At 37.0% G+C, this 23,127-nt stretch overlaps 1 protein-coding gene across 2 annotated transcripts; it reads left to right on the forward strand.

Moving 5' to 3' along the window:
- Nucleotides 1–4,297: 4,297 nt before the first annotated feature.
- Nucleotides 4,298–22,539, forward strand: cnot6a (CCR4-NOT transcription complex, subunit 6a). 2 transcript variants are annotated; one of them, XM_058758164.1, is made up of 12 exons: nt 4,298–4,442; nt 5,912–6,033; nt 7,950–8,136; nt 8,750–8,835; nt 10,401–10,502; nt 10,800–10,868; nt 12,908–13,065; nt 14,472–14,626; nt 14,740–14,894; nt 16,289–16,522; nt 16,604–16,806; nt 18,647–22,539. In XM_058758164.1, the coding sequence occupies exons 2-12, from the start codon at nt 5,922–5,924 to the stop codon at nt 18,857–18,859; spliced, it is 1,674 nt and encodes a 557-aa protein (XP_058614147.1). In that variant the 5' UTR covers nt 4,298–4,442; nt 5,912–5,921; the 3' UTR covers nt 18,860–22,539. The 2 variants fall into 2 exon arrangements, with proteins under 2 accessions (XP_058614147.1, XP_058614148.1); XM_058758165.1 differs by having other exon boundaries at nt 4,371–4,428.
- Nucleotides 22,540–23,127: the final 588 nt, after the last annotated feature.

Below are 23,127 nucleotides of genomic sequence, written 5' to 3' on the forward strand. Positions count from 1 at the left end.
AAAGAGGCAAATGTAATTATAACATTGCTCTTATTGCTAGAGGCGTGCTCACCGGAGGTGAGAATGTGGGGGTGTGAGTGTGAGAATTGAACAGGGAGACACAACAAAGGAAAAAACAACCCTGTTCATCTTGAATTATTAAATGAGATGCAGAAAAGAAGATCTGGACGATCAGAGCTGTCACAGCTTCATGTCAAAGGTCAAAACATGGCCCCTGTGACAAATTCCCATGCAGCTTGAAGGGATCCCCCAGGGCCCTCTCTGTTCATGATTCAGATCCACAGGCGGTTTCTTTGTTTGCATTTGACTTACACATCCAGCTTCTTTGTTTTAAAAGAGAAACTGAGAGAAGGCAAAAAGAAAAACAAACCCTGATCTCTCTCATTTACTTGAGAAAACAACATTCTCAGTTGCATTATTGTAATAATATTAGAAAAAGGCTTCCAATAAAGTGACAAAAAATATTGTCCTGATATGTAATATTTCAATGTTGTCTGCACCAAATAAATAAATATCTGTCTTTAAATATTGATTTGAGATTTTTGATTGTCCTCCCATTTTTTATCAGCGCCATCCCTTTGCAATTGATCAGTCGCAACCACGTATTCCAGAGAGTCACGCAATAATGAATAAAAAATAAATTGACATATGTGATTTATTGGTAGTGATGTTCAATACAAAAAGTCACTCATGATGAATTGATGGAAGAGATTAGAGACATTAGAGATTTCCACATTAGAGAATGTGTCTTCAGACTCTAATAAGCCAATTATAAAAAAGAGATGCTTAATCCTCTTCATTTCAAACAAGGAGAGTCGCAATAAACAATAATTAATCAGTTCATTTGCTTTATTCTGTTTATTGTACTCTTTGTATGGCACTGTTTGTTGAGTACAGAACAGCCACAATAGGCTTAGTAACATAAAGTCAACATAAGACTCCTTTTGAAGTTACACGTCATCCACCAATGAATATGAATCAAAAGCGAATACGAAATATGATATAGTTGGAAGACTTGGTGAGTAAAGAGAAATGCCAGCTACATGCCATCATACCATGAGCATGACTACAAGCACATGATGAAAGATTTCCTTCTTTTTTTCTATTACAACCTTTCCTTTTTCCCTTGACCTTCAGTTCTAACTCACTAGAGATGGGAAATGATGACATTACCAGACGCCTTTCCTACTGTGCTGAGATAATTATCAAGTGTTTGATTGATATAACCCGAGGCGTTCGATTTCTTGAAAGCGCTAATAATGCTGACACTTGCATGCTATTGAAAGCCTTTCAATAGCTTTTGGCAGGGACGTCTCAATCATAGTCTTTTAAATGAATCCTACAGTTGAAAGCGTTAAGTCACTGCATTGGAGAGCTTTCTGGCACACATCTGCACAGTCAGCGGAAGTGGGAACGAGATGATTGAGAAACACAAGATGATAGAACATTTGACAAGCACAACCCTTGCAATGCTCAGATAAGTGAATGCGGCAAAAGCATCTGTCAGATTTCAATGCGCACGCTGCTAAATGAGGATGCTGCTTAAAATGACGCTTTGGAATTTATGTAGGTGCTAATTGGATGATGTGGATTCAATTAGGCACATGTGGATAAAGAAATGTTTACATCTCTGATTTGTTTTGAATTATAGAAGTGTAATAGTTGGGGCTTAGTGAAATATACAATAGAAAATAAAATAAAGCTTATTTTAGAACAGATATTGCCTGGAATTTTGCTCAATTCTATTAATTCACATCGTTGCCAGTTGAAACTGTGTGTTTGCTGAACTTTTTGTTATCGAAAACTGTCTTGGAAACGTTTTATCATGTTTTCAACATTTAGATTTGCTATGTTTTTTAACTACATTTTATTTTCCCAGAATCAGACTTTCAATAAAATGTGAAAATTCATCATAAAAATATGAATGTACTGCAATCTAATCAATATGAGTGCAACAAACAAGATCCATTTTAATATGTATTGTGTAAATGCACAATAGGCTACCCTATTTAAAATACATAAATGCAAAAATAATTTCATAATTTCCTCATTTCATAACACTGATTACTTTTTATAGTGTATTGTTACCAAGGAGACAAACATGTCAGTGAAGGGCTTGAAATGAAATGTGAGAGTTGTGATATGTGAAGAAAACAAAGGAAACCCAAGGTTAATATCACTTGAAGGAAATTATATTGTGTGTCATTTCCAATCAAGCTATAATTTTGTCGAATTATGCAAAGAGCGTGAAAAACATTGTTTAATTGTGTGTATTAAGGATAAATTACATGCTAACTTTGAAATTACCCTTAGCAAGACAAAGGAGCTGGGGTTATGGGGTTTGAGATGCGGTGCAAATTAGACTTTAGTTCCGTAAAGACTTTACTCTAAGAATATAATTGAAATGTTTGATTTACATAAAAGTTTACAAAGAACGATTGTGGTTATGCTTGCATATTCATTTTGTTTTGCATGTTCTTTGTTATCTTTAATATCCTGAATGTGATTTCTGCAAACAAAAGGTATGTATAATATCAAGGTATCTTTAAGGCCACAGCCTGACCTCGAGCTCTCAGACCTATTGATGTTCTATCATGAAAGGTTTAGCCCTGGTTACGTGTGTCATGATGTGGAAGATGTCAGGGATGAAACTATATTTATCCCTCAGCGGGTGGGAGTGTGTTTGTGCTTATGGCAGGATTATCGCTTGACAGTTTCAGTGTTGTCACCAAATCTTTACATCCCACATTTCAAGCACAGTTTATTGAAAAGGCTGTACATTTCAACGGTGAATTGGGTTAGATATTATGTAAATTCATTAGCATATATCCTATACATGATTTTCATCTTTTTTTATCAGCCTGTGTTTGATAATGCAAAGATTTGTCCGTCATAATTCCTCATGTTCCTTGTTACTTGGGTTGTAGTACATATAGTAATTGTATTATTAATATGTCATTTTTATTGAACTGTTGTTTGTATGCTTGTGGTTTATGAATGAATTAATTACTTAAATTGTTTTTTTTTTCTTTTCTCAGCATCTGTTAAGATTATGATTTATGAAAATATGAAAACAATCCAGCTTGAAAAAAACATAATAAAAACATCAAATAAACTGTAATTTCACTATTATTCCACAATCAAAAGTCTAAAGATAACTGTCTAAGTTATGCAAATGTTCTGTATCCATATAGCTAGATGAGTTACTACACAGAAACAACAACAACAACTAAAGAAAATGTGCTGATAATGTATTCATCCCCAGGTCATTTAGGATGTTTAGGTTTGTTTCTTCATCTGAACATATTTGGATATCACTCGCTCGCCAGTGGATCCTCTGCAGTGAATGGGTGCCGTTAGAATGAGAGTCCAAAGAGCTGATGAAAGCAGATTTCTCCAAATCTTTTCCAATGTAGAAACAAACTTATCAACAACTTGGAAAGCTTTTTTGCTCATTATCTGCAAAATGCAAGACTTGAACACAAAACAAGGCTAATACGTGCCACTCACTGAATTAAAGATACAACATGAGCCATGTGACAACAATGCAGCATACATGTCTTTTTTTATTCACTATTTAAAAACAAGAAAAGAAAAGACAGGTAGTATACAGTGTATGTATACAGTACGGTAATCTGGTATTCAATTTTAAACAGAGCCCAGATGTGTGAATGTAAAGCTCTATGATGCCATCCTGTGGCCAGTCAAATGTATTGCAGCTCATAAACGCATTTTAATTATAACATATTTAATTTTATTTTCTTGGAAACATGAAAGCTTTTAAAGACTTATTGCTTGTATATTTCGAGGCCAAATTGAAATTATTGTTGTTCCCCCACATATTATCCTATGTGGTTGATATAATCTGTTGGAAAGTGATGGACCTCGAAGTAATAAAAATTAAGTGATTCACGTATTTTTGTATGTGGTCTGATTTTCAAGTTCAAAGAAACGTCGAAGCAATAAAAAGTAAAGCAGAACAATCTGTATATCAGTCGCCATATAACTTAATCTCTCATTTTTAGAGAGTTTACAACAAAAACACGCCTCCCGCGTGTTTCTTAAATGCAGTTTCATCAATTGTCGTTACTGTTATCATTACATAATGAATTATAGCGCGTTTATTTAAAAAAAAAATAATAATAATAATAATAATTGTATCTTTGTTTTATTCTACTCGTCAACATCCGCAAAATTGACCTATTTTTGTGACTCCCATTTTTGGCTTGCCTCGCTGGCGTAAACAGTGTGGAGGCGTCGAGCTCACAGGCGGACCAATCAGATCGCTCGTTTCAGGGGCAGCCAATGAGGGGGGCGCTTCTTATCGCGCCCTGAAACTCTCACGGCCGCCATGATGCTTGTTTGCCTTCAGTGAGAAAGAGCAGCGGATCAGAAACAAAGGAAACGCGCACTCGTCTTTGTGAATTGGTATGAGCTTACAGGTAAATCTAATACGGGTTTGAGGCATTTCCAAATGTATCTATTGGTATACGAGCAACGGAATATGTTTTCTTTCATATTGCTTTGCGGTGCTTTTGGTGTTGGTCTAGTTTTGTAAATGTATAATCGCATGTTAGCCAGTTAGCCCATGAGCTAATTTGCTCAATCTCAACAGAAAGGAAATGATGGATCGATAAGATTGGGATTTTTTAATTTGTATTAGCTGCGTGCGTGGGCGCTTTAAAATCTATGATAGACTGATGTATTTAGCAAGCAAGCGATTTTGAATGTTGAGATCTATGTTGTTGGTTATGTAAGCAGCCTGCTGTGTCCGTAGGGAAGCTACATAGGCTACTACCCCAGGCGTCTTCTATATGTTTATTAACATCATAAAACTTCATGGATTACTTCTGATGGTTCCAGGCGATTAGCATTGCACAAATAAACTTGCAAAGTAAATCCATGGTTATCTACAGAGGTTCCCTCCAGCAAACGGATAACGCTCACATTGTAGGGGGTCCAATCAAACTAATTCACTTCAGCAGTTAGACAGCAAATCTGTGGCAAGTAAATATTACGATCTAAAGCCAGTTCATTTCCTAATTGCTTGTTCTTAATTGACTCGTTAAGACGCCTTGCAGGTTGCCGTTTTCTCAGTGAATTTGAGTCGCACAGCTAGCAGTCCTAGCTCTGTAACGTGGCTCTGGGAAATAAACACGAGGTGGTGGTGTTTTTGTTTGGGTTCCGTTGCACAGCGATGATGAAAGGCAAAAAATGAAGCGCTTCTGTTCCGTTGGTTAACTGATTAGTTAGCGATTAACACTGCAGTTATGTAATGGAAATATACTGGCACCGTGTTTATTTGGAGTGCAGTTTGCAAGGACTTTAGCTGCACCTTTGTTTCTTGGGATTAGTAATATGAACTGACTTGCTGTTTGTGCCATGACTAACACTTTTAGAAGTGGTGTTAAATGAAATTTAGTTCGATAGAGTCGCTCTTTGCCTAAGATGCTAGCTCCTCGCGCAAGATTGCTTGAAGTTTGCTAGCGCTAGTTGGCAATTTCTTACAAAACTTTTCCACAAGTTGTCATCTTTTGCCTTTCCTTTTTAATCTAGTGCTAATTTGTCATTTACGGTTTTAAACTCTTATGTTTCGTTTTAATTGAAAGCAGCTTTGTTAATTTGAGAAGCGTGCTGACGTTGAGCTGCGCGCGAGTATCTCTATTTGTCATACGCGTAATGGAAAAATCCCCTCAGCTATTGATCCTGGAATTGCTTTTGTGTGTCTTCTTACTCCTGCTCCCTTGCACTCTCTGAGGGTTTTCAAAGTCTTTTTACCTAGGTATCTCACCTGTTCATGGCAGTTGCACTCAAATCTGTTTCCTGTCATATAAAACCTCTTCATGTGTATATGTGCTGTTGCTGTACACTTCCTGTAATAGTGTTTAGTGAAAGTGATTCTATGTTTCAGTATTACAGGGATGCCCAAGGAAAAATATGACCCGCCTGACCCAAGGCGGATGTACACAATAATGTCCAGTGAGGAGGCGGCCAATGGGAAGAAGTCATATTGGGCAGAGCTGGAGATTATTGGTATGTTCAGGGTCTCAGAGACCAACATGTTAGTGAACTTGAAACAAAATGCAGTCAGTCTGTTAAAATTAAAATTCACTTTATTTTGTAAAGGCATGTTGTAGATTTTATTGTGAACAATTAATCTGTTTTTAATTTATTTTTTTGGACCTCACAGTTTTTAATCAAAACTGTTTTAAGCATAACTGGAAATTCCAGTGAAAAAGCCAGACCTCTTTCTGGTGACATATACAGGAATTCTCCAATCATTTAGTCTGTTTAAACCCACGCCTGCAAGCTCACGTTCACTTACCTCCTCTTTTGAGCGTGATGCCCACATCTCAAAATCCAAACAACAGCCGATGAGTAGAAACCTATGTGTCCTACATATCATTTTTTTTTTTTTTTTTTTTTAAGACTCGGATATTTGTCACAATATGGAAGACAAGATGTGTTGTTGATTTTCATCATGACTTTCAGTGCTCGTTATTCCAGTGGAAAATGTTAGTACTAATTAATCAATGTAGTAATTTGCTCCACCTTTAACCACTTTTGGTTTTGGCTGAGGTGACTTTGGAATATGATGTTGAGCAATAGCCAAAAAGCTTTTTGCACTTGTTTACGCTGTTGTTGTAGTCAGTTACTTTTTTTTTTTTTTTTTTTTTTTTAATAAATCTTGCCAATAGTTAATGTAGTAGTAATGCCATTTAATGTTGATAATACATTAGTTTTATAGGGCTGCAGTAACTAATCAAGTTAATTTATGAATTTGATTTTCAATTTAGTCAAATCTGCATGCTGTGCACATCCTTTGCTCATGTTACTTTACAATAGAAAATCGCACATTTTTATAGACCAAACTGAAATACAGGAAAAGTGTGCAAGGCAGTTGCTTTGTATTATGCTTTTAAATGTTTGGAGTTGTTTTCCTAAGCGCTCAACTTCTTATGGTTACATCCTTATCTGTAAGTGGTAGAAAATCCTGCAAGTATTTTCATTTAAAGGTTCTTCACAGCGAAGAGAAAACTTCAGACTTCATTGAACAAGCACCAGCGTGTGTCAAACTGACAGCACATTAGAAAAGGAGTGCACTAATTCTGACTTAAATGTAGGTTGAAAATGCTACATGCAACAAGTTATTTTTGTGAGAGCAGTAACTGTTCAGATGAGTAAATGTATCTCTTACCATGTTAACATAGTCTGCTCTTGTTTTTATTTTAATTCAGTGATAAGTTAACTTTAAAAGTTGGGCAATTTTTTTTTAAATTTTTTTAGATTGTAATATTTCCATGGGTAAAAATTCTCATGAGATTAGGACGTGTATATACTTAAGTTGCTTTTGTTTATGCCTACTATATAGTAGACGAAAACAGTACGTGAAGAAAGTAGTATGTTCGAAACCACAGTATTCATAAGAGTAGATGAGAAATCCTCGGATTGTCCTACTGCTTCAGCCCAGATTCTGAAGTGTGCATCGAATGGACACTTTTATCCCAAGAGGGAGAGGAGTTTTTGCACATAATCTGTAGCATAGCCTACAAGGATGCGTTAACTATTGTTTTCATAGCCTTCAACTTATACTTTATATATGCCACATCCTGCCTAATGTTATCCTCCAAATAGAGTAATTAAATTTTTGCTTTTATGTGATTAATCATTAGTTGCAGCCCTAGAGTTTAAAAATTTATTTGGGATGTTGATTTTCTTGAGGTTTAGCTCAGGTATTGCCTTTTTTTTTTGTTTTGCCCTTTTGTTTCAGTAACTAGAAATACATACATTTTGCAGAAGTAAAGTTTGCAAATGCTGTTTCACGTTAAGTTGTTTTAGACATTTTAGTATGTTGACATAAGTCCCTTTTAAGTGTTTTTTTTATTTGTTTTTTTTTGCGTGTGTGCTTAAGCATGCAACTTACGGTTCATGTTATGTTTTCTTTGCAGGAAAAGTGAGGAGTTTAAGTACAGCATTATGGTCCCTTACCCACCTCACTGCTCTTCATATCAGTGATAACTCACTATCACGAATCCCGCCCGACATTGCCAAACTACACAACTTGGTGTACCTGGACCTCTCGTCCAATAAGATCAGGAGCCTGCCCGCCGAGCTAGGCAACTTGGTTAATCTCAGGTAAGAAGCTGATTTTCTGTTTATTTGCACACTGTAAATTGCACTGTTTGAAACCAGACGATGAAACCACCATAAAGATTTTTTGTAGGGCAGATGGATGAGACTATTGTGGTAGCGTGCAGAGACTTTTTAACCTCATGCTTGCTTTTGCAAGCCGTTTAGCCTCCAGACTTTAATTAGGTCCCATATTCTTCAGAGGTGATGTTTGCCTCCAGGGGCTGTGCTCTGATAGCACCACCATTCTCATATGTGTGTGACACAGTGGTTTGCTCTGAATCAATTTAATTTGTCACAGGTTGAAATATGTTGCCACTTCTCTGGTAGTGTGATTACTGCTGCTTGGGATGGTTATAAATCATGTTCTGAGAGCAGCTGAAATGCTACTGTATTAGGTACCTTTGAAAGTGGTTGGGATTTCATCCAACTGCTGAAATGCACCAGGCTACAGTAGGTTTTGTTCAGCGTAGCGGCTCAAAGGCTGGTTGAGGATGTTCAGTTTTATATAGCATTTGGGTTTTCATGCAATATTTCATCCCTGTATATTTTTGTACTTATTACTGTATGATTACCACTGTTTTTATGGCATGCAAATTTTTGTCTGTTTGTTTCACAGGGAACTGCTTTTAAATAACAACCAGTTACGAGTTCTGCCTTTTGAGCTTGGAAAACTCTTTCAGTTACAAACGTTGGGTTTGAAAGGTACTACTTCCTTTTATAACCCGTAAAACTTTAGTTTTGCTGACCCAGATGGACTTTATGGAAGATTTTGCTTTGTCTGTGCTGGTTTTAGAATTTAGGATTTAGAAATAGTAAAACTTCTCTGAATGTACTACATTTATTAGTAGCAGAAAATTATAATCAAATTGGTCAAAATATCTAAAGTGTGCAGAGCTTTTCTCCAGTTGTGTATTCCTTGTGGGCCTAGTTAATTGTTGATATTTTGTTGCTCTGAAGTAACTTGCATTTAATACCAGTCCTTAATTTTAGACTTTTATTTGTCTTATTTTACAGTTGCAATAATAAGCTGTCACTTTTAGACAAGAATGGCAGTGCTGGCATTTTAAGTGTGGTTTTTTTTTTTTTTTTTTTTTTCTCTCCATAAAGTGATGTAATATTGTTATGAGATATAAATATACCATTTAGCTGTAAATTTGTTTTTAGACCGCAAATTCACAAATTACTTCAAACGCCATGGCATTTCCTTTACACCATGTCTACACCGGATGCGAGAGGCATTGCGCGGCGCAACAAAATACAACGGAACACAATGCATTATAATCAGTGATGCTGTCTACACTGGATGCGGTGCGGCACGACAAATCCCTGACAGTAAACTGATGCCTCGTTTTATTTATAATGTGCTGACACACAGTTCAAATGATTTTAATGGTCACTTTGTCACGTTCCGTGTAGATGGACTTTAGCTGGTGCGGCGCGTTGTTAAATGGGCGAGCACTTCATATCTCGAGCCGTTTCCAGTTGCTATTTGCGAGAGGAGGCCAGCGTAGGCTTGCTTGGTGGAATAATGAGGCAAGATACCTGGCCACAGTTTCTTAAAATGCATTTGCGCAAGAAGCACGCCATCTGAATGCGTGTTCAGTGCGGCTGGAAACATCGTAACACCAATGAGGTCCTCCCTTAAACCGGACAATATCAACATGTTTGTTTTTCTATAGAAGAATTTTAAATCTAACATTATATAAAAGCCAAGGTAGGCTTAAGCATTAGTTTTTACGTTCTAATTGTTATCAGGCTAACGCAGATTTTCCAGCATGTGATTTGAAGTTGTTACGAATTATTTAGGCTACTTATTTAGGCTACTTTCTTATTTGAGTGTATTTCTTTGATAGCCTAGTGTTTTGCAGGCTGCGTGTTGCCGTGTTCACTGACGGAAGTGCTAAAATAAGCATGTACGTTTGTTAATAATTTGAGCCGCACCTGCATTTATTTATTTTCAAAAATTTTATATGTAAAATCACCGTGTCACCACCGGTAGTTGGTCCATTACCACCGTGCTGGTAAAAATCTGCCACCGTCACAGTCCTACACTTTTGTAAAATTTATTGAAGATAATAGTGCGTTTTGTTTTGTTGTTTTTTTTTTTTTACTTTTTCCCTCTTGCATTCACAGTGGTGTTAGGATTAGTGATGGCATTTTTGAGAAATCCAGATGTAAATGTAATTCTGCAGTGATTTATGTACTGGTTCTGTAATTGCACATGTTCTTGTGACATGTCATGTTTCATGTTTGGTTGTGTCCTATAGGAAACCCACTTGCACAAGAAATCTTGAGCCTCTACCAAGAGCCTGATGGGACACGTCGGCTCCTCAACTACCTGCTGGACAATCTTGCAGGCACCAAACGTGGTGAGTCAACCCTTGTGCTGCTGCCCCGCTTGTGTGGCATGCACTGAAAAGCTTCTATTCTTGTACATGCTCTTTAGAACAGATTAATTTCATGCAATGAAATGAGTCATGGCATTGTTGTCTGATTGAACATTTTCTTTTGATTCTCTCTGAATTACTGTGGAGATAATTACTATGTTCTTGCATGGCAATGCGGCGGTCAGACCATTTCCATTGAGTCATTGCTCAGTTTTGTACTGGAAGGTTCACTCACTGAGTGTATGATTTATTTTCTTTTTCTTTTTTTTCTCGCCATAGTACCTATAGAACAGCCACCACCTCGCTCATGGATACCACTGCAGGAGCACGACAGAACACGGCCAGCAGGTGAGACACTTTCACTTCAGTTCACTTTGTTACACAGGCCATCGCTGCACCATTTACTCTCACTTCTCTTTTACCCAGGTGCAGCAATTTAGAGACTTATTTTCTAATAAGAAAGTGCAAGACATCCTCAAAGCATGGCTTAGAGGCATTTTTACTTCATGAGAGACTTAGGGCTGCACAATTAATCAAATAATGTTGAATTTGTTAAGGTTTTGTACGATTTTATTAGACCAAAAAAGACTTGATTTGATTTGGCAGAGATTTGATTAGACACAGTCTGCAGGCATTATGTCTGTAATATACTTCAAGCACATGTGAGGATCTTGATATGGTGTTTTAGCCATCTGAGTTTGGTTTGCTTCAAATCTAGAGCGCTAAGAAACCTTTTTATTTCTCCCAATTCAGTGTTTTCTGATTTAATTGAAAAGCATGTCTAATCAACGGAGTTCTTAACTAATGATTTTAAGGCCCTTTGAAATTCTTCCCCTTGCCTCAAGTTCCATTTTAATTAAAAAAAAAAAAAACTTTTCTTGATTTAGAGCAAATTTATCAAACTATAGTCAGCAAATGTGTTCATAATGTAACTATTTTAACACTATAAGCAAATAAAAAATAACTTCACTGCTACTACTTTGAGATGTGAATTTTTACATTAATTTTGTCATTTTAAAATGAAATTGAATGTTTATTTTGGTGGTTTGTAGTGAAGACTGCCAAATTATGTGAATTCCTTAAAGTGTCATGAAACCCTAGAACACATTGAGATGTTAACATGTATGAACAGGTTGCACATCAGTGAAAACGGCAAGAGCACTCATTACGTCTATTAAAGGGATGGTTCACCCAAAAATGAAAATTGTCGTCATTTACTCCCCCTCAAGTAGTTCCAAACCTGTATGAATTTCTTTGTTCTGCCGAACACAAAGGAAGATATTTTTTGGGGCACCATTGACTTCCATAGTAGGAAAAATATATATACTATGGAAGTCAATGGTGCCCCAGAACTGCTCTGTTTCCCACATTCTTCAGAATATCTTCCTTTTGGAACTACTTGAGGGAGAATAAATGACAGAATTTTCATTTTTGGGTGAACTATCCCTTTAAGGTAAAAGTGGTTATTTTTCGTTTTTTTGGGGGGACAATTTAGTTCTACTGGTTCAAAAAGCAAAGCTGAACCGACATGACGAAAAGTGACATGCGTTAATGTGTATTTGCGATTGGCTGCTGTGGGCTGGAGAGTACATGTCTACGTCAGCAGTTTTCTGAGCTTTTCCCAGTCTTATGTCTTGTGATCCAGTCGCTGCACTGTATTATGCATGAGGTCGTCTTAAAATGGAGAATTCAAATCTCAGTTCACCCCTGTAAGCATGACTGTAACAATATTTAATGTAACGTGGAGCGCACGTGAGAACGCCGCGATGAGTTTAAGCATAGTCTTTGGTTTAACACACTCGCTATGCCAGTCATAGTTTATATCTCGACCAGAGCAAGCTTTCAACTTTTGTGAACCATTTCATTTTCTCTCGTGCTCATGAACCAGCACCGTATATGTGCACATCATGTCTTCATCAAATAAAATGCACGCAAATAAGAGCGCTGATACAGTGGTACATCTAATCATGAACGCCATGACACGACAGATTATTGTGATGCACAACAAACGATACAGACCGAAAATTAAAAAAAAAAAAAAAAAAAGAGTAAACAAAGTAACTGCCTTTATTCTTTCTATTATAAAGAGATTTTAACATTAGTTTCTCTGTATAATGAGTGTGTTGTGGGTTTGTTTTCTGCCCTCTTCCCACCCTCTACACTCCCACTTTTCCACAGTTTTACACGCCCATTTCAGGAGTCTTTTTCCAGTCTAAGGTGTGAAAAACCAGTGCTGAAACAGGAAGGTTTCATGACACTTTAAAGACGCACGAAAGTGAAATTTATAATAATATTGAATGTCCTTGTAAGTAAAAGTAACAGCATCTTAATGAATAGCTATTTTTGTCAACCTCACTGAAGTCTTGCTTCCTCTTTTCATACTTTAGCACTTTTCTCTGTAATGTGCTACAATGTGCTGTGTGACAAGTACGCCACACGTCAGCTCTACGGCTACTGTCCCTCCTGGGCCCTCAACTGGGACTACAGGAAGAAGTCCATCATGCAGGAGATTCTCAACTGCAATGCGGATATCATCAGCCTACAGGTTTGTCAGCGGCTCGCATAGCTTGAGATGTAGAACTGTGCTTTTGAGGTATTTCTTACTTTGGAATCAACTCCTTTCGTTACAGCAGGGTGGCCACGGGTCTTTAAAGTCTTAAAATGTATTAAAGTTTTGCTTAAAGGCCTTAAAAAGTCCTAAATTCAGATTCAGTGGGTCTTAAATATCTTCGGTCTCATTACCGCAAAAGTTTCTCCAGTCTGACGGACCCAGGGAGTTTACAATCATTGGACAGACGGAAGATTCCCCCCGTAGTTACTGCGTCATCAGAGAGAATTGCAGTAGCAGAATGCAGGTCGAATACCACCAGCTCGCTGACAAGTCTCCTAGCTGCTTTAAATGGGTTGATGCAAGTTTACTGAAAAATTGCTCGAATTTTACTTGCCTGATGGGACAAATAGCCTGATTAAAACTTAAGTGACATTTTATTACATTCAGCGTAAACGGTGACTGATAATGGATAGTGTATTTCTGCTATCAATGTTGCGCTGTTGAGGCTCATGCTGCCTGTCTCTGTGAGAGACTTATATGGAGAAATCAAATCAAATGAGCATAACGGCAAACATAAAGACACTCACAGAACAAACATACTGAGGTAAAAATTGAAAATGTTTAGTTTATTTATAACATGATGATGATAGCCCCCTTGTCATGGTATGTTATTTTGCTAAATATTTTCATGATTGCAAATGTTACATTGATTTTTGGCTCAAGAAACAAGTAGTTAGTTACTTTTTAGACAGAATATTGACCGTTTTGTTCCATTTCACCAACGAAAATAGTTCCAAACAAAGATCAGAAGTATTGCACATTCTCCAAGCAGCACTCGCATTTTTAACAGCCCTGTTGTGTATTAAATTTCCTCATCAGTTGTAAGAATTTGATATGAAAGATGACGCATACATTTAATAAGGTTAAAAATATTGGACTATATGGAGGTAAATAACCTGGGGTAAATATTAAAAACATGCAGATTTAAATATGTAAATGCTGAATAGAAAACTAATGAAAATATTGCTTCATTTACACCACCAAAAATATTGCTGATGTGGAGCTTTTGAGGGATATTTTGTATGGGATATTGTCTTCAGATATGAAAAGTTCTCTGTATATCGTAATAATAAATAGCATTTTTGACAGCGATGATTTTTGTTTTCTTTTTAAATTTAAAAACACATTATTACATTTACGTATGTAATATGTGTATTTCCTTCGCAGGTTTGGTCTTAAATTTTACATATGGTGGTATTAAAAAGGTCTTGAAGTCTTAAATCTAACTTGTTCATATCTGTAGACACCCTGTGCAGTATTAGCCAGAGACTCCAAAACTGTTCATTTGGGTGATGGGTGTAAATGAGACCGTCTTAAAATCTACCTCTTGTGCCCAATAGGAAGTGGAAACAGAGCAGTACTACAACTATTTCCTGGTGGAGCTGAAGGAACATGGTTATGAAGGATTCTTCAGTCCTAAGTCCCGAGCCAGGACCATGTCTGAATCTGACCGCAAACATGTGGACGGCTGTGCAGTCTTCTATAAAACAGAGAAGTGAGTCCACCATAAGCAGACTGCTAGCCTTTAGATTAGTGGTTTGAACAACAGTTGTTCTAGCATGTTGTGTTTGCATGTGTCATCCTGACCTCAATGTTTCTGTTGAACAGGTTCAGCCTGGTGCAGAAACACACAGTGGAGTTCAACCAGCTGGCTATGGCAAATTCAGAAGGTTCAGAGGCCATGTTGAACAGGGTGATGACAAAGGACAACATCGGAGTCGCTGTACTACTAGAGCTGCGGAAAGAGATTATGGAGCAGTCTGGTCTGTTTTCTCTTTCCCTTTCTTTTTGCTCTTTGGTAGATGTTACTCCTTCTGGTGTGACTTCAGACTAAATCAGTATGTTTAACTGAATATATAAAATTTCTGAAGTGTATAGATGTTTAATTATTCACGCTAATGCCTAAAATTGTTACTTTCATTATATTGCAATGTTTGGGATTAATGTAATCAATCAGTCCGCTTCATAGTCCACCAACCACACAGTCCGAAATTTCTTTTGTATATGTGTGTGGTTTAAAACTAGTCAAAACAAATATTAATAATACATTTGTAATAAGTAAAGTCATAATTTAGTGATTTATGACAGATATAGTTAGATATAGAATTTATTGCTGTCATGGAACGGTTACTGCACACATTTGGCAAGGTTTAAAAAAATAAATTTCAAGCAGTGAAAAGCATGCTTTATGCAGTAATACTGTTGTAATGAGGTCGCAGGTGTTTATGGAGTTATACAAAAGCTTTGAACGAGGCTTGGCCGATCCTATTTAAGGGCTAGACTTCTTTCTAGCTATACATGCTCTTTTCTCCAATTTCAGCATTTAGATTATCTTTGTCATTTTAATGCTCACTCAGTTCATATTTAAAAACACTAATTTAAGAAACATGTTAGGTGTAATTCTAGCAGATGTTTTTCAAATTAAATGTCACAAACAATATTACAATTCTGTAACTTTTTATTGTTCTTAACTAAAACCATAAAGAAGCATTTTTGTTATTTGAAAAACATTAACGGAAATAAAGTATTAAACTATTTCAAGTTGCCATTGAATCTAAATTTTCATTTAGTTCACCTTGTGCTAAAATTGAAACTGAAGTAAAAATGAATAAACCCTATAGACATATTTACAAAAATGGCAAATGCAGCAAAATTGCTAAAACTTTACCTAAAATGAAAGTGAAACGCACAAACTAACTCAAAGAGTGTAATAGTATCTCGATGGTAAAGTTGCATTTGCTTTTATAGTACTTTTTACAGTAGAGATGAATTCAGTGGAGCTTCACAGTGTTAAACAGGAAAGTAGCAGAATCAATGATGCAAACTTAAAAAAAAAAAAAAAAAAAGGCAAATCCAAAATGCTATAAAGCAGCTGTAGCAAGACAATAGTGTCATTCTTCAGCTCCAGTCAGTTCAGTGTTGATTCAGTTCAGGAGCTGTGTAAAGTTCATTCATTACAAAATGAGTTCAGTTCAGTGATAAGCAGCTCAACTGAAGACAGTAGTGTCATTATTCAGCTTGAGTCAGTTCAGTGTTGATTCCTTTTCAGTTCAAGAAGTGTTTGAATTATTAATTTTATTGATACTAACATAACACTGAGCAGAGACTTTTAGTCTCAAAGCAATATCTAAGCAGTGTCTCTCTCTCTGCTCTATAGCTGGAAAGCCTCTACATGGCATGGAGAAACAGCTCCTCCTTGTGGCCAATGCTCATATGCACTGGGACCCAGAGTACTCGGATGTTAAGCTTGTCCAGACCATGATGTTTCTGTCTGAAGTGAAGAACATTGTGGATAAAGCCACTCGCAGTCTCAAGCTCTCCTCCGTCTCAGGAGAAACCAATGCCATCCCTCTCGTCCTGTGCGCTGACCTCAACTCTCTACCTGATTCGGGTATGTATGCCTGAAATATAGTTTAGAGATTGGTTTTCATTCTTGCATTATTGTTGATGGGGTTTTTCCATGCTCGCACAGGTGTGGTAGAGTACCTGAGCACAGGTGGTGTGGACAGCACCCACAAGGACTTCAAAGAGCTGCGATATATTGACAGCTTGACCAACTTTAACTGCAACGGCAAGAACGGCACCTCCAGCACCAGGATCACGCACGGCTTCAAGCTGAAGAGTGCCTACGAGAATGGCCTGATGCCTTACACCAACTACACATTTGACTTTAAGGTTTGACTTTTTGTTTTTTTGTTTTTTTTAATGCAATGCTTGTATATCTCTTCTGTTTTAGCTGTTAGTTAATTTTCATTAAAAAAAAAATCATAACGATAATTAGCTGATATTTTGCCTAGTGTGTAATTGTGCTTGTATTTTATTCAATAGTGATATATGACATGATATACTATATAAAAAAAGGTCAAATGTTACATGAATACAAACCTAATATCGCCAAGTAGGTGACAGCAAATGACTGCATGAGTGAGTTATTTCTTTGGAACTATTTTCGTTGAGGAAATAGAGCAAAAATAGAAATTTGTGCCTAAAATGTAAGTTAATTTAATATTAATGGACTGTTCATCAAATCTGTATCACATTTGCAATCGTACTGATATTTAGAGATATGTGTGATTAACTATATCAGTTGATATAAATATAAAAGACACATTGAAGTCATACGGGGGCATATTTGCCCCCTTATTTTGAATTTTGGGAGATTTCTAAATGTATTTTAATAAACTCGGGGCTCGCAAAATTGCTAGCCCTATGTCCCGGGCCTATTGTTTTTTTTTTTTTTTTCTCAATATACTCCATGTCAGAACGCATCATTTAAACAATTATGATATCGTAGATGTATGTCGCACTCCCCTAGTTGCTTATCCCCATTGGTTTCCATCAGAATATGTGAGCGCAGTGGAGCGGCAACAATTTCCCCTCTGCGCTCCGAGCATTTAATAATCGCTCCCGCTCCACTCCTCCCTCGCTCACTCATATCAGAAACACCACTCCGCCTTCGCTCCGTGTCTATAGTATTTCAGTATGTTTGATATCACAGTTCTGTTCTTTACGTATATTAAACGGAACAAAAATAAATTAAATAACAGGTTCAAAGTGACTTATTGGAAAACTAGTGTGCAAACTCTTTTTCCTACCACATGCCGAGCTAATAACATGGCTGTCCATATTAAAAGGTATAATTGCTGCTTTTTGCAGTGCATGTTTTGTTTGTGAAAAAAAATAACAGTATGTTTTCGTCCGTTATTATTGCTGCACTTCCTACAGATTTCTGGCTTTCATACGTGTGTGTGTGTGTGTATGGAAGTCAATGGGGTGCAGCAACTGTTTGGTTAACTTCATTCTTCAAAACTTAATTTTTTTAAATATCATGGTTAATGTCAGTACACCCTTAATCTCTAGGCATATTTGCTTTAAAATCCAAGGGACCATTTAAACAAAATTAGCTAGTTGTTTCAAGAAGTTTAATGTAAAAACTGTACGCCATTCACCATAAACCTTTTGTTTATACATTTGTGACTATTTTGAGGATATAAATGTTAAATAAATTTAAATGTAATAACACTTTTGAAATATGTGACCCTGGACCACAAAATCAGTCCTCGCATGGTTTATTTTTGTAGCAATAGCCAAAAATGCATTGTATGGGTCAAAATTATCGATTTTTCTTAATGATGTTAAGTAAAGATCACGTTCCATGAAGATATTTTGTAAATTTCCAACCATAAATATCAACTTTAATTTTTGATTAGTAATATGCATTGCTAAGCACTTAATTTGGACAAATTCAAAGCCAATTTTCTGTTTATTTATTTTTTGCACCCTCAGGTTCCAGATTTTCAAATAGTTGCATCTCAGCCAAATATTGTCCTATTCTAACAATTTTATTTATTCAGGTTTCAGATGTATAAAATTGAGCCTTATGGTGTTGTCCACAGTCTCACATAATAAATTACTAGTTATTTATCAAGTGTGTTTTATAGCATGTTCTATCTTGGTGTCAAACCATCAATGGCACAATTTATATGTTTTTTTTTGTTGTTGTTTTTTTTTCCAGGGCATCATTGACTACATCTTCTACTCTCAACCTTTGCTTAACGTGCTAGGCGTGCTGGGTCCCTTGGACCCCCACTGGCTCCATGAGAACAATGTCACTGGCTGCCCCCATCCCCACATCCCCTCTGATCACTTCTCCCTGTTTGCACAACTGGAGCTGCTCCTGCCCTATCCGCTTGCTGTCAACGGCATTCATCTGCCTGGTCGCAGGTAGTTCTCCGAGCCAGCAGGGGGAGCTCCGGCCCCTGCCTTCTTTTGCTCTCATAGTGGAGTGAGAATGAGGCAAGGGCTGTTGTGTATAAATCTGAATCCCTTAAGAGGAGATGGGGTATGGCAAACTTTTATTCCCACGGATTTTAACTGAAGCAGACGCTAATGTCAGTCTTATCTATACCACCTCCCACCCACCCTCTTTTTTTTTTTTCTTTTCCACCCTCCGTTTCTGGGCACAATTAACATTCTGTACTTTTTTCAAAACCCTAAGGGCCCTGAGTGATCATGTAAGTTTTACCTAAAGAGAGAAAAAAAGCTTTTTTTATATAAATAACTAAATGGCAATATCTTTGAAACTCATGCAGGGAGTCCAGATCAAGCAAGTTATCATGAAATGCATAATTTGGATCATGCTACTATGAGGCCAGTTTAGAGCAAGCAGATGAATTTGATGACAAGAAAAAAAAAAAAGAACTTCACCAGCTTAGGTCAGATAGTCCGATCTCCAGGAGCAACCCTTTAAAAAAGGGCTTTTTAACGTGTAAAGAGAGCTGGCCGAACTCTTACATTTGCACTCAGTGGTGCTGAGGCCTCTCCACGGATGCTCTAGCTCTTCACCAGTGACTGGTTTGCACGGCCCGCCATCACCACCTAGCGGGCCTTGTCCGTCTTGTAATTAAGTCCATTGGATGCCAGTGCAATTGCACCTTTTTTTTATTCATGCTTTTAAGAAAGCAACATTTCAAGAGCCAAAATGGCTGATTTATGGAGTTGTCTAGCTTCATGTGCCATAAAGCCCTCCTTGAGCCGAGGTGCCCGCTGATCTGGTGCGTGCGGCTGAGAAAGGGTTTCAGTGAAGAGAAATCATCTGGTATGGCCAGCTTTGAGTTAGCGTATGCCAGTAGCCTTTGCACCTGAGGAAGTTTGGCAGGAATTCATGCAGAAAATATGCTAAAACGGGCAAAGGCAAGCACATCCCACTCGTAGACGGATAAATTAAGCTCTCAATGTGACCAGTAGACACCTCGCCCAGCCAAGACTCCAGGTTTTTTTTTCGTTTTTTTCCCCTCTCTACATGATTGTATACATGCAACAAAAGTCCTGATCTACTGCATAATTTTTTTTTTTTGTACGTACACTTTTAGATTTGGATGAAAAATGATTGTATTGTAAATGAAAGCTAAATTTCTATCCGTTTTAGATGTTCATCCTAATGAACATTCAAAAGACCAGCGTGTGTAAAATAATTTTTTTCAGGTTTCTGCTGTAAAGTTGCACTTGTCCAGGTTCCCGTTTTTACCCAGTGCACTTTTCCTTTTTCTTTTTTTTTCTTTTTTTGTTATTTTGGATGTATAATTCCACTGAGGCAGATATCTGGTGACTTGGTCCTGTTACCCGCTTTGATATTCAAGAACATATGACATTGTGCCTCACTGATTAGTTTCTCTAAGCGCACTGCCAGTGCTATCAGTGAACACCTGAACAGCCTCAATCTCTGTACATCTTCACCATCCTTATACAATATCCTCATTTCTGTTTGTTTTTTGTATTCGCTATCGAATATCTTATTCTTCTGATCTTTTTGGGTGTCTACAAAGTCGAGTAAAGTGAGTGTTCCTGCTGTGCCGATCCACGCTCGTGATTTGGAGAAATTCTGTTGTTCTCTCATAGTTCCTCTATTTTTATTTTTTTCTCCCCATTTGAATTCTCTATTTACTGCCACCTCCTCCCTCTCGACTCAGGCAATTCTCTTTAACCGTATATTTTGCTTGTGTATTTCTTTGTTTGGATCTCGTTCTGTATTTCACTTCCTGCTAGATCACGGTTATCTCCTCGTGTCGTGCCATCTAATGCATTCTGCCACAAGGCCAAGTGTAAAGCTCGATTTACTACTGTAAAGCCTGTTCTCTGACCTGATGAAAACTTACATGGTGATTTTTGTCTGTTTTCTGCTCTAAACGCAAGGCCAGAGTACCGTTACTGTAGGGCGGTCTGATTTTTAACTTCGTCTACGGTGGCATCGGCGTTTATTGCCGCATGTTCGCGAAGCCAATTTGTTTTCCGTTTCCCCCTCCCTCTTGAGTTTGTCATGTTTTAAAAATCGAATTGATTGACAAGCACTTATTGTAGATCACTGGTGCAGCTACTCATTGCTTTTTTTTTTTTTTTTTTTTAAATGAAAACATACTTTTGCCGTGAGGCAGAGGTCAATTTTAATGACTTTTATTAAGCAAGAGTAAATAAATGAACTGGGGAGGACCATCTTATAGTTCCCCTTTTGGTGTCCCTTTTTATTCCTCACATTATCTCAGTCAGTTTTGTTTTTCTTCTGGTTGTTTTTAATTGAAAGCAACTTGTCTGGTTATATTGGATTGCTGATGGTGTTGTAGTAAAAAGATTTTTGTAAAGTGTGAATAAATAATGTATCACGTTTCCTTTCTTTGACATGAATTGTGTTGATGTGTGTATTATCTAATAGTTTGTCATTTTCATTTTGCTTTTATTTTGTAATACTCAAAACCAAATTTTTTGTAAAAATGTTGGCACACTGAATTATAGATTTATATTGTTGCTAACCTTCACTTCAAGATACTTTTGAGAAAAAAAAAACGTCAATGAAATCGTAGAGTCTCACAGAGAAATAAAGAGCTGTCATTTTGTCACCAAACAATTTCAACTTTGACCCTGAGCTTTATGTGGCATTTCACCTTGTTTGAGAGCCATTTAGTTTTAAAGCGTACAAATGTTTGGGTTGTGGTAAGCATAGCAGACAATTTTTATTTTTTTAACATTTTATTTCTCTCTCCTGTTTTTCCTACTTTCATAGGTGTTTTCTTGATATTGATCTCCAGAAGAAAGTAAGGTTAAGGGTAGATGAGATGACGAGACATATTTTATATTAGCAAGTGTTCGTTCTCTTTCCTTGTGTTCTGTGCACTCCTCAGTGTCACCAACCTCTGAAAAAGTCACTTCTAATAAATTGTGCATGTTTAGATATTGTTGCCATCGCCATATCGTTGTTTAGAGGCATTTGTTTCCTTTGGGTCAAAGACAATGGTTTCAGGTGGTGTCTTGTGCACGACAAGCAAAAACAGCGTAATGCTAATCATGTCAACATGCTCAACTTGGCAATAATGACTCACAGCCATCTCTCCCTCCCCCTCCTTTTCAGATCCACTTGAGCAGATGTTTTTGGCTTTACCATAGAAATTCTTTTCATTTCCTTTTCCTGTTTCATAGTCGACTTTTCTCTGTCAGTAGGGGTAGTAGTTCAATGGTCAGGATTGTGGTTGAATCAGCTGAGAGTCAATAAGTATTTAGGTAATGTCACTATATAATGCACTGGACCAACTCTTGTTTACCATTTATGGAATACCAGCATAACACTTGCACAATGTTTAAAAAAAAAAAAAAAAAGAATGTTGCATATATAAATAAATGAATATATATGGGAAAAGATTATAGATATTAAAAAAATCAAATAATGGCAGCTGTTTTTAATTCAATATTAAGTGTTGGGGATAAAAACCTAATGGTAAACAAGGTGTTTTGGATTTCACTGTTTCTCCAGTTCTCTTGGTTCTCTAAGTAGTGATGTGTTTATAACAGGGTCAGCTTGTTTCCTTTACACCGATGTATTTTTTTCCTACTCATGGTTAAATAAATTCTATATCTGTTTCAGTCTTGGTGTTCTGTGTTCATTCCTAGTTTTGTTTCAAATGTTAATGCACATCATATAGGCTACTGAAGTTCTTAGAGTTGACAGTGTCCCACAAAAGTTATAAACTTTTAACGGCCCGTTTTAACTATGCATCTACCATTGTTTGAATGAACAGGTAGCTGCACCCCCAAACTCATGTCATTGGTTAAGCTTCCATTGCTATGTCTGCCTGGATGCACAAACAGCATTATTTTGGTAGTACAGTGTCGTTAATGTTTGTGTAGTTTTAAGGGAAATCAACCTACAAATGTCTCTTACAGTTGTCTCTGCAGCAGATAAGATGGTAAATTGACATACTTCAGCTGTTTCTTAACCTACTTTGTTTTTCCCCAGACTGCTAGTTTTGTGTGCCATGATGTGGTTCACCCAGCAGATGGAGTACATGTTTCAAAGCACTGATCATGTTTTTTTTTCCCCTTCTCGGTTATGAACTCATCTCTTTTTTTCCATCTGTAAGCTTGGCAAGAATTCTTTATGCATGTAAAAAAGCTCTAGGTATAAAAGCACAACCACATGACACTATAGAGGAATGACAAAATGACCCCTAT

This window comes from Onychostoma macrolepis, chromosome 21 (assembly GCF_012432095.1).
Source record: "Onychostoma macrolepis isolate SWU-2019 chromosome 21, ASM1243209v1, whole genome shotgun sequence".
In the NCBI taxonomy this organism is placed as follows: domain Eukaryota; kingdom Metazoa; phylum Chordata; class Actinopteri; order Cypriniformes; family Cyprinidae; genus Onychostoma; species Onychostoma macrolepis.

What these genes read in the sequence shown, in the direction of transcription:
- cnot6a (XM_058758164.1), top strand. Translation starts at nt 5,922, where the DNA reads ATGCCCAAGGAAAAATATGACCCGCCTGACCCAAGGCGGATGTACACA. An exon ending in ACAAACGTTGGGTTTGAAAG is followed by an intron (nt 8,836 to 10,400) that starts GTACTACTTCCT and finishes TGTGTCCTATAG; the next exon opens with GAAACCCACTTGCACAAGAA. An exon ending in TCTTGCAGGCACCAAACGTG is followed by an intron (nt 10,503 to 10,799) that starts GTGAGTCAACCC and finishes TTCTCGCCATAG; the next exon opens with TACCTATAGAACAGCCACCA.